The sequence below is a fragment of the Terrapene carolina genome, unplaced genomic scaffold, assembly GCF_002925995.2.
Source record: "Terrapene carolina triunguis isolate 2854851 unplaced genomic scaffold, T_m_triunguis-2.0 Scaffold613, whole genome shotgun sequence".
NCBI classification, from domain to species: Eukaryota; Metazoa; Chordata; order Testudines; family Emydidae; genus Terrapene; species Terrapene triunguis.
This window is the reverse complement of record NW_020664964.1, coordinates 7,100,470-7,112,780: the sequence shown is the minus strand read 5'-3', so window position 1 is coordinate 7,112,780 and position 12,311 is coordinate 7,100,470. Positions and strand designations below refer to the sequence as shown.

The window sequence follows — 12,311 nt, the reverse complement described above, 5'->3', positions numbered from 1 at the left end:
CAGGGCTGGGGCGCAGGAGGGGTGAGGGCTCTGGGTGGTGCTTACCTTGGGGGGCTCCCCAGAAGTGGCAACATGTCCCTCCCTCAGCTCCTAGCTCTGCGCGCTGCCTCTGACCACAGGCACTACCCCCGCAGCTCCCACTGGCCGCGGTTCCTGGCCAATGGGAACTGCGGAGCCGGTGTTTGGGTCCAGGCAGCATGCGGAGCTAGGAGCTGAGGGACAGACATGTCACCGCTTCTGGGGAGCTGTGAGGAGCCAAGTAAGGAGCCTGCCAGCCCTGCCAACCCCGCCTCCCAGGACCCACCGCACTTCCCGGGCCGCTCTCCCCTGAGCACCCACGGTGGCCCCCAGGGCTGCCAGCTCCGCAAGCTTTAGTCAGGGGTATACAGTACAAGTCATGGACAGGTCACGGGCCGTGAATTTTTATTTACTGACTGTGCCCTGTCCATGACTTTTACTATAAAATGTAGCCTTAAATATAGGGCACATAGCATCTATATAGAATAGAGATTTTGCAGTCATTATAGGTATCACTTCCCATTTTAATTTTAACAGAAACTTCAATTAAAATTTTATTTAAATAAAAAGTTGTTCAATTACTATGGAAGCTGCTAAGTGTAATTCATGAGAAGACATATCATTAAACATTTTGTAATCAATTTAAAAATTAAAAATTGTAAATCAAAAGGTAAGGTTTCCTAAACAATTTAACACCAACCTTAATAATCAGATCTCTCTCTCACCAAACACCTTCCCATCCCTCAAGTACACAATTAAGTAGAAAAAAAAATGCCAATGACTGACACCCAGGCAAACTTAACTGTGCCCCCGGCATCAACACTCACAATCACTACACAGTCTAAACGAACCTTAAGCATTCAGTAGATAGCTTCCGCTAAGCTAGCTACATTAAAATATCTTAATATTATTCATACAGAGGCTGGAAAAAGTCTGGCCTTACATAAATACTATATACTATCCACAAAATATATTTGATTCAATAGTATTTGAATTTCATCAATCTGTCCATCTAATCTGGCCCCTAGAACTCATGAGGTATAAACACATCCAAACAGATTTTCTAATGAGCAAAATAATTCCAACTCTCTCTAATTAGACTAATATAATTGGAGACAAAGCCACTGTTTGAACATAGAATAAACATAATTCTCACTCCAGATTATAAATCTGTCCTATACATTAAAACAAACTGTTCATGTAATAAAAAAAAAAAATCAAACTTGATACTACACAACTATACATGCAGTTATATTATTCATATTTATCATGTTTAAAACGCATATGAAAGTTCAGGCCAGCTCCCAGTAATGTCAAAGATTTGACCCTGATTTCAGTGGAATCATAGAATATCAGGGTTAGAAGGGACCTCAGGAGGTCGTCTACTCCAACCCCCTGCTCAAAGCAGGATCAATCCCCAACTAAATCATCCCAGCCAGGGCTTTGTCAGGCCCGACCTTAAAAACCTCTAAGGAAGGAGATTCCACCATCTCCCTAGGTAACCTATTCCAGTGCTTCACCACCCTCTTAGTGAAAAAGTTTTTCCCTAATATCCAAGCTGGCTCAGGCATGGTCATCGTAACACCAAGGGGATGGTCACTGAGAATTTCTTTTTAACATCTGTGTGTGCTATATTAGTTGGGGGGTGGTTTAATCCTCAGCTGATGTAAATACAGTTGCATCCATTGACTCCAGCTGAGCATCTGGTATAAGGTTTCTAAGAGCAATACATGGGGATTGATCCTGCTTTGAGCAGGGGGTTGGACTAGATGATCTCCTGAGGTCCCTTCCAACCCTAATAATCTATGATTCTATGTGCACACATACCACTGAGCAGATTTATAGAACAATTCAAACATTAAAAAGTATCAAGGAGTCCGGTGGCACCTTAAAGACTAACAGATTTATTTGAGCATAAGCTTTTGTGGGTAAAAAACCTCATTTCTTCAGATGCATGGAGTGAAAATTACAGATGCAGGCATCTGTAGAAGTGAGGCATCTGAAGAAGTGAGGTTTTTTATCCACGAAAACTTATGCCCAAATAAATCTGTTAGTCTTTATGGTGCCACTGGACTCCTTGTTGTTTTTGTGGATACAGACTAACATGGCTACCTCCTGATAATTAAAAAGTATGGAAATCACAAGCTGAGGATCTGGCCTCTTAATTGTAACTTAAAGGTTTTTGTTATTAATTAAAATCCAGGGTAAGGACATAAGAATGGTGGAAGCGTGTATGTCTTAATATACTCCTCATAAAATATATAATATACTCCTCAATATAAATGTAAAAAAAATTGTATAAATCTAAAAATAATTGTAAACATTATTTGGCTCATAGGTTCAGTGATGATGTGAAATGGATGACAGGACGACAACCAAACTTCTACTGGCAGGTGTCATGGAGAATTATTAGCCCTCTGCTAATGCTTACAGTCTTTATTGCCTTTGTTACCCTTCAGACACAGGAGCAACCAAGCTATGGAGCCTGGAATCCTAAATATGTATGTCGTCCAATATTTTTAATCCATTTATTTTCTAAAAACATTGTTACAATCTTCTCCTATCTCCTGATGCTTCAAAATTAAGGCACTCACCTGGGTGGTAGATGTAATTCAAATCTTCTCTCTGCCTGATTCAGAGGAGGCATTTGAATCCATATCTCCTACCTCCCTAATCACCAGGCTAAAAAGTCAATTTGTCTTTCGTTTTGGCCCAATGAGTATTTAAGTATTTATATGGAAGAGCTTCAACAGTAGCAACTGAGAGCAATCCAACCCCAAAGAGTCGATAGCCTGGTGGTTATGATGCTCACTTCAGAGGGGAGAGCAATGAGTTCATGTTCCTACTTCAGCACAGGGATTCAAAAGCTGGGTCCCCCATATCCCAAGGCAAGTGCCATAACAACTGGTCTAAACGTGATGAGGGGAACACACACACATTTCTGAAGCTGACTGGACTTTTCCAATTTGCTGACAAATTCCACACATTTTCAGAACCAAACTAAATACTTCTTCTGATTTTTCAGTTTGCTGCTGAACTGAAAATCAATTATTTGTCCAGCTCTACTCTCAAGTCCATTTGTGCAAAAGTGGACGCCTGAACATTTCATTCTTTTTAAATACCTTTATTTTCACATACATTGTGCAAAACGTAGAAATTAGGGAGAAAACAAATAAGCAAAACAGTAATTGCAAGTCAAAAGTCATCTCCAGCTGGCCTACCATCCCCCCAAAACACATTCAGTTGACACCCGGCATCTGCTCAGTTGAATCGTCTTATTTACTTTGTGCACATTTTCAGTATAAGGTCCCATAATCCAGGGTAGCAGTGGCTATGCAGGGCCCCCAATATCACAATTGGTCCCAAGATTATTACAAAGATTTCTATTTGACTCTCTCTAAAAGAGTACTAAATTCTTAGAAATTCTCACATCATACATTTTTCCAGGCCATCTGATCTAGAGGTCCTTGGATCTACTAAGGTCCGTATCATCAAATAGCAATACCCCATTTTTTAATGTAGTCTTTGGCTTGACGTAGAAGACATAGAATGGGCACCTGGATACACAGTTGTTCTGGTATGGTTTGGGAAGACTGCTCTAGTCCCTCATTAAGTAGTAGAACATTGGACACCTTGATCACATGACACTGAAAAACATGATGGTTGTTCTTGCACATTTCCATGGTGGATTAAATAATACTACATATCTTGAACATAGTGTTTTTCATCAGTAGGTCTCAAAGCACTTTATAAAGGATGTCAGTATTGTTATCCCCATTTTAGAGCTGGGAAAACTGAGAAACCCAGAAGGGCTATGACTTGCCCAAAGTTACCCAGCAGAAAAACAAGGAATAGACCCAAGTCTTCTAAGTCCCACTGCAGTGCTCTGTCCACTAAGCCACACTGCCTTCCTAACTTTATGCTACTTCTCCACTGACCAATAGCAATCTGGTATGGCCAGCTTCCACAGGGCAACTGCTATTCACTTTTCAGTGTTCAAAAGAGGGCAGGGAACACTTAACCTAGATAGCTGCCTGACATTGCAGGGTCAGGACAAGCTCAGCAAAGCATTCCAGGAATGTCACTTTCCTCAAAATGAAGTGCTGCAGCCACTGCCAGTTACCCCAGGTCTTGAGAACTATGTGGTCCCACCAAACTGTAGCTGTAGTCTAGTTCCAAAAGGATTCCACAGTGTACACTGCATCTTGCTGTATGGCTTGCAGCCATGAACTTTGCAGGCACTGCTTGCAAGAACCTTCCCCATTGAAGTGCATGCACTGTTTATATTGGCCAAAGACTCTCTATAGGAATCTCCAGAATGCTCACAACGTTCTCACTGAAGATGCCTCAAAAGCTCCAGCACAAACGTTTCTTCTTTGGCAAAGAAGACAACAGAACATTCCGCCTGGGCTCCATATTACAAAACAGCCTAGTAACTGTGCTAACATCAAGCAAGTTCTGGGATACCCCCCATGAGAATAATGGGCCTTTCCCAGGAGATATTGAAAGTTTGATAACTCTTCCACAAGGGGTTCCATATGCTCCAAGATGTATCCCACACTGCCTGCAGAAAATCCTTCAGACTGCAGAGCATCTGCAGCTGTAGCAGGCACTGTGCGATAGTTACTAAGAGGACATTGCAACTGAGAGCAAGTGTGGAGAAAAAAGACAGCTTCACTTTTGCTCTAACAAAATTCAGCATGGGTAGTATGGACACACTGAATCATTTGTGTTACAATTTGTCCAAAACAGTTGGTTCATTTACAATCAACTTAGTCCTCCAATCTTAACAAGGCGTTAGAAAGGGGGGTAGTATAGACCCATATTACCTCAGCAATACTTCCTAGGATTATGCTTCCCTGAGCTCCCCAGTCTACAGAGAGACATGACAGATAACACTGTTTTTTAGCACAGAGCATCTTGCTGCCTCCTGTTTGTCTCATCCACCCTGTAAACTGCTGCAAGTGGTGGGCAGGGCTTTAGCCCTGCTTCTTCTTTGTCCCATTTGAGAAGATATTTCTCAGTAGGGGCACACAGAAGGAACACTGCTTGGCAGGGCCAGTTCTAGTGTCCCATTATGGGGACGGAGTGAGTATTTTGGGGTCCCTGGATGTAGCTATTTAAAAAAAAAAAAAAAACCTTCCAGAAATTCAAGGGACAGTTGAACCCCTGGAAAATCTTGGATTGTAAGAGTTTAAAAAAAGTAAAATTTGGTGACTGTGTCAGTATTTTGCTGTGATTTATAATTTATATAAAGGATGAAGACTCTCCAATCTGCTGCTATTCCAGTGCTTCATACTGAATAACTCTGTACATATTTTGGCCTTTCTGACAATAATTTGGAACTCTTTGAAGATCATTTGGGGCGGGGACGGAAATGTCCCTTTTGTCCCCCTGGTAGCATTGGGCCTGCTGCTTGGTTCTTGTAAGCCTCATGCAAAGGTGATGGAAGGGTTCTTGAACCCACACAAGAGCCAAGGACAAATTGTGACCTACAATCACAACTGAAAATGCTAAAATTGAAGCGGAAAAAAAATTCTTCTGATTTATGATGTTAGAAAATTATGGGATTAAGTTCAATATAAACTTAATTTTTCTGTTTTTAAAATTGGTTTTATCTGATTCTATACTGTTCTAAACTTATTCTATACTATTCTTTTTTCAAGTATCCCAATCTTTATGTTTAAATATTTGTTTACAGTAAAATGTATACATTAAAAACCCTTCATGTTTCAATTTGGAAGAACAGGTACAGTAACAGTGTCACTTTTCCCCTGTTTTTATTTCTAGCATAATTCTTCTTATTCTTATTTTTATTCTTATTCTTATTATTTATTCTTATTTTTCCATATATGTAAATTGATGCCGTAAGTAATGAAATCTTTCAGTTATTGATTATATTTATTTTTATTTCCATAGAAAGATTTTCCCATGAAGGAGAAGAAAGACTATCCAGCTTGGATACTGGCCATTTGTGTGCTGTTGGTAGTCCTCCCTTGTATATTCATACCTATGGTAGCATTCTATCATCTGATCAAAAGAGTGCTAGGAAGGAGAAAGAAGGAAGGAACCTAACCCTATGAAAACACTTCCAATGGCACCTCAGGAAACTGATAATGCTTTTTATAAAGTTCAAGAATATGTATTCATCCTAACTATAAATCAACAAAATATATGCAAATTTTTATTGTTAGACAGTAGCACCATCAGTATTTCTCTTTAAATTACTGTCAATATCTCCTTATTCCCTAATTTTTCTCCTTTTCTCAATTTATAATAGACCACTTTATGCCCATACACATATTTACAGCACTGACAACTAAAGTATTTCTTATAATAGAGATATATTAGCATCAATATTAATACATTTGGGTACAATAATCTACATTTTAATTCAAGAACTTGTTTTTTTCAGAGAACTGTAAATGGCCACTACTGTGTTTTTTCTACAGTATACGCGTCAACGATTTCCCTTCTCATTTTCAAACACCTTCACAATTCCAGTTTCCAACAACATCTTGTCCATCCTACACACTCTCTCTTGCTCTTACATGTCACACAAGTTTCAGTCCTGACTGTCCTCTGGGCCCCTTTCACCCATTGCCATCTTTGTACCTTCTTCCCAGCGTGGCTTTATACTTGGTGCTATTTGCTAATTATTATATACCAAGCTTCCTCCAACTCTTCCTTTACCTCTTATCAAAACTTATCTGTTCCTAAATGCTATCAGCAATAACAAACACCTACAACTCAGTTCAGGGACTGTGTCTATTTGTAGGTTTCAAATGTAAACTCTTTGGGTTAAGGATTCATAAGAACATAAGAATGGCCGTACTGGGTTAGACCAAAGGTCCATCCAGCCCAGGATCCTGTCTACCGACAGTGGCCAATGACAGGTGCCCCAGAGGGAGTGAACCTAACAGGTAATGATCAAGTGATCTCTCTCCTGCCATCCATCTCCACCCTCTGACAAACAGAGGCTAGGGACACCATTCCTTACCCATCCTGGCTAATAGCCATTAATGGACTTAACCTCCATGAATTTATCCAGTTCTCTTTTAAACCCTGTTATAGTCCTAGCCTTCACAACCTCCTCAGGCAAGGAGTTCCACAAGTTGACTGTGCGCTGTGTGAAGAAGAACTTCCTTTTATTTGTTTTAAACCTGCTGCCCATTAATTTCATTTGGTGGCCCCTAGTTCTTACATTATGGGAACAAGTAAATAACTTTTCCTTATTCACTTTCACTCATGATTTTATATACCTCTATCATATCCCCCCTTACTCTCCTCTTTTCCAAGCTGAAAAGTCCTAGCCTCTTTAATCTCTTCTCATATGGGACCTGTTCCAAACACCTAAGCATTTTAGTTGCCCTTCTCTGAACCTTTTCTAATGCCAGTATATATTTTTTGAGATGAGGAGACCACATCTGTACGCAGTATTCAAGATGTGGGCATACCATGGATTTATATAAAGGCAATAAGATATTCTCTGTCTTATTCTCTATCCCCTTTATAATGATTCCTAACCTCCTGTTTGCTTTCTTGACTGCCGCTGCACACTGCGTGGATGTCTTCAGAGAACTATCCACGATGACTCCAAGATCTTTTTCCGGATTAGTTGTAGCTAAATTAGCCCCCATCATAGTGTATGTATAGTTGCGGTTATTTTTCCCAATGTGCATTACTTTACATTTATCCACATTAAATTTCATTTGTAATTTTGTTGCCCAATCACTTTGTTTTGTGAGATCTTTTTGAAGTTCTTCACAGTCTGCTTTGGTCTTAACTATCTTGAGCAGTTTAGTATCATCTGCAAACTTTGCCACCTCACTTTTTACCCCTTTCTCTAGATCATTTATGAATAAGTTGAATAGGATTGGTCCTAGGACTGACCCTTGGGGAACACCGCTAGTTACCCCTCTCCATTCTGAAAATTTGCAATTTATTCCTACCTTTGTTCCCTGTATTTTAACCAGTTCTCATCTTCCCTCTTATCCCATGACAGCTTAATTTATGAAAGAGCCTTTGGTGAGGGACCTTGTCAAAGGCTTCCTGGAAATCTAAGGGTATATCTTCACTACCGGCCGGATCGGCGGGCAGTGATCGATCCAGAGGGAATCGATTTATCGCGTCTAGTCTTCTGTTGACATAGCGTAGTGTGGACCCTGGTGGTAAGTAGATCTAAGCTACGTCGACTTGAGTTATGCTACTAATGTAACTTAAACTGCGTAGCTTAGATCGACCTGCAGCTGTAGTGAAGACAAGCCCTCAGTCACTGAAGCCCTGGCTCTTGTTACAATAATAAAATCCAAAGCATAAAGTTGAGATCAATCAGAATTCAATATTTTTATTATTTTTACAAACTCTGAACTGCCCCAGAGAGTTAATTTCACTAAGTGGGTTTGGGGACAAAAACCAAGCTAAAATTAAAAAAAAAATCAGAAATAATGCACATAATTGTCTGTTCTAAATTACATTTTAAAAGGTAGAGACTAAATGAGCAACTATGAAGAGCAAATACCCACCAAAAAGATTTTATAAGATCCAATTTTGATCAAATAGTAAATAATATAAAATTGGAAACTTGTGAATCTTTACAGGGCAAAGGAATACAATAAAATACCATTCAATGTTTCTACAATCATAGATACATGGGTGTTATCTTGTAGTACTATGTATGCCGAAATAATCCATGAAAACCATTTATACAAAATCTGCACACAGTATTAAAATAAAGATAAATTGTGACTCTAAATAATGAAAATGTACAATAGTAGAATTTATAAGGGTTTACAATTAAATTAAAGCATGAACTGTTTCAATGACCATCTCTACCAGCTGTGTTTGATTAATATATTAATACATTATTATTCCATAAGTTAACTATTTAGCATCTAAAAAACCAAACATCTTTGATTGTTTTTGGAAAATATTTTCCTTTTCCTTTGCTTGTCTATTTATAAATATATTGGGAAGCAGTGACCATCAAAAAGATTTGGGGGCGGGTCACAATAGATAATCAGCTCAACGTGAGTTTCCAGTGCGACACTGTAGCCAAAAGGGCTAACACAATCCTCAAATCTTCAGTTGGAAGTAGAGAGGTTATTTTATCTCTGTATGTGGTATTGGCGCTACCACTGCTGGAATACTGTGTCCAGTTCTGGTGCCCACAATTAAAAAAGGATGTTGATAAATTGAAGAGGGTTCAGAGAAGAGCCACGAGAAAGATTAAAGGATTAGACAATGCCTTACAGTGATAGATGCCAGGAGTTCAATCTATTTAGGTTACCAAAGAGAAGGTTAAAGGGTGACTTGATCACAGTCTACAAGTACCAACATGGGAAATAAATATTTGATAATGGGCTCTACAATCTAGCAAACAAAGACATAACACGATCCAATGGTTGGAAGTTGAAGCTAGACAAATTCAGACTGGAAATGAGGCGTACATTTTTGACAGTGAGGGTAATTAACCACTGGGTCCATTTACCAAGATGGATTCTCCATCACTGACAATTTTTAATCAAGTCTGGATTTTTTTTTAAGATGTCCTCTAGTTCAAACAGGAATTATTTCTATGGGGGGGAAGTTCTATGTCCTGTGTTATGCAAGAGGTAAGACACAATTATCACAATGGTCCCTTCTGGTCTTGGAATCTATGAAAATTCCCACCAATAAAGTTGCCTACAAGTATGCCACTGTGCATGTGCATAGTCACATAAATCCTGATGCCCAGCACTTATCTCATGCCTAAGTCCCAGGAAGATTCACAAACTAGGTGTTACCACACCATTCTTGCCTGTGGACCCTGACCTAATAGGTATTAGAATCATAGAATCAGGAGGTCATCTAGTTCAACCCCCTGTTCAAAGCAGGACCAATCCCCAACTAAATCATCCCAGCCAGGGCTTTGTGAAGCCTGACCTTAAAAACCTCTAAGGAAGGAGATTCCACCACCTCCCTAGGTAATCGATTCCAGTGCTTCACCACCCTCCTAGTGAAAATTCTCCTAGGTATTCTCAGAGGCTAATAGATTGGGCCCCCCCAAAAAACACAGCTGGAAAAGCTTTCCCCTCATAGCTTTTAGACCAGTGGTTAGAGCCAGGATGTGGGAAACCAGAGCTCAAATTGCTCCTTTGCCTGACCTGAAGCAGGGATTTGAACCCTCTGGAGAGGACCTTAAGCACTAGGCTATGGTTCTCACAAACACTCCTGTTGAATCTGTTCCTGCTGAATCTGTTTGTATAAATAATTAGTCATTGGAATAACAATTTGAACCTGGATCTCCCACATCCAAGATGAATCCCCTATCGCTGGCCTATAAAGCAACTCTCATTCGTTCTCTGGCTCAGTGGTGGTGTAAAGCTGAGTCTGAGGATCTAGCCACAAATGTTGACTCTCATGACAAAGAACTATTTTATGTAAAACCATGTTTACTAGCATTACTCATGTTGCCATCCTTTAATTCTTTACTGATGGTATTCCATATCAGTCTTTCCAGGATTTTCCCCAGGACTGATGTCAAGCAAACAGGCCTAAAGATGCCTCATTTCATCCCATTTACCCTTAAGAAATATAGGCCCAATACTAGCTTTTTTGCAGTCCTCTGGAATTTCCCCAGTATCCCAACATTTGTTAAAAATCAACTTTAATGGTTCACAGAGCTTTTAATATTCCTGGGCGCAAGTTATCGAATCTTGCCAAATGTTTAACTTTGATAGTTACTATTTACCATCCTCCCTAGTTACTGATAGACGAGAAAGTACTTCATTATCACTGGAATATGTGAATAGTCATTCAAAATACAGAATAAAAATATTTATGGAACACTTATGATTTTACTACATCATAGATAATTTTGCCATCCTTTTCTAGTATGAGACCTATATCACTGCTGGAATTTCATTTATTCCTGATATACAATCAGAAGGAATTCTTTGATGTATTTAACCCTACTGGGCATAGACATTTCATTGATAACTTTAGCTTCCCTTACCAGTAGTCTGCATTTCCTTACTGTGAATCTGTACGCATTTATATTTTCTTCTTAATTTGTTAAATATTACATTTATTTTTATTGCTGCTTTCACTTCCCCCCTTTATCAGAAACCTTCCTCTGTGATTGCAGAAGGAGGGCAGAGGGTTGGAACTGTATTCTTTCATTTATCTGCATGCACTCCAACTGCCCTTCATTATGTTAGGGACAGCTGTATTGCCTAGTGCATGAATTACATCCACCAAATTGCCACAGCTCTCTCTGTGATATGAGGAGAGATGCATCTTCCCAGAAAGAAAGAAAAATCCATTATTTTTGTGCTGTGTTATGTGGGTTGTACAAAGATAGGAACACAATCATCTATTCTTGCTGTAGGGATTTCTAGCAGTCTGGTAGCATATATGACAATGCAGTACACAGTGTAGCATCTTACTGATGAGCAAACAGATTTCAAGACAAGCCCTTCATTAAGAATATAAACCATGTACAGAAATACGATACAACTTCCTACTATTCTCTAGCTGCAGCCTGTGACTGCCCTGTCCTGGGCTCCTTTGTTTCTCTGTCCCAGCACGCAGCACCTCACAAGAACAGACAAGTTGCATAAAGAGCATACAGGACATGTGGCATTTTGATATTTCCTGGAGAACTTTTGCTGAAACGTACCTTCCCTTGTTTAGAGACCTTTATAAAATTTCCTGACTGAACTAAGACAGTTTAATTTAACTAAAAGAATAACAAATACAATAGCTAACTTAAGAAGCCTCCATGTTGCTTTAACACAACATTAACATGTCCTGATCAGTCTCTTAAGGCATTTCAGGAGTCTTCCTGATCAGCTGTATTGCAACACCCCCCCCCCCTTTACTCCTGGAGGAATTCTGCACCACTGTGCGATGCAGAATTTTGCAGAAATTAATGCTGTGCATGCAGAATTTCCTTTCCCCTTCCACAGAAATGGGCTGCAGAAATGTTGGCAGCCACTAGGGGCCACTGGACCCGGCCCAGCCCAGCACGCAAATAGAAGACAAGGTCAGTGGGTGGGGGAGGGAACTGGAGGGTTCCCAGCAGTTGCAGTTCCCAGCACGCCCTGAAGGAAGGAGGCAGCGGCATACAGAAAACTCCGTGCAAGCCTGGGACCCAGCATCAGGCTGTTTCTCCCTCTGGATCGCTGGGCTAGGGGTGGGGGGGTAGAGGGTGTGACTGTCTGGGCTGGAGGGGCCGTGGCTGGGGATGGAGGGGATGTGAGTGTGTGTGTGTGTGTGTGTGTGTGTGTGTGTGTGTGTGTGTGTGTGTG

At 40.1% G+C, this 12,311-nt stretch overlaps 1 protein-coding gene across 1 annotated transcript in view; it reads left to right on the top strand.

The window, feature by feature from the left end:
• The window catches only part of LOC112103367 (sodium-dependent neutral amino acid transporter B(0)AT3-like), a 93,766-nt gene extending 87,673 nt beyond the window's left edge, over positions 1-6,093 (top strand). Inside the window, exons 11-12 of the mRNA XM_024195084.1 lie at positions 2,357-2,519; positions 5,938-6,093. Coding sequence (XP_024050852.1) covers positions 2,357-2,519; positions 5,938-6,093 — 319 coding nt within the window. The remainder of the gene's footprint in view (positions 1-2,356; positions 2,520-5,937) is intronic.
• The last annotated feature ends 6,218 nt before the right edge of the window (positions 6,094-12,311 follow it).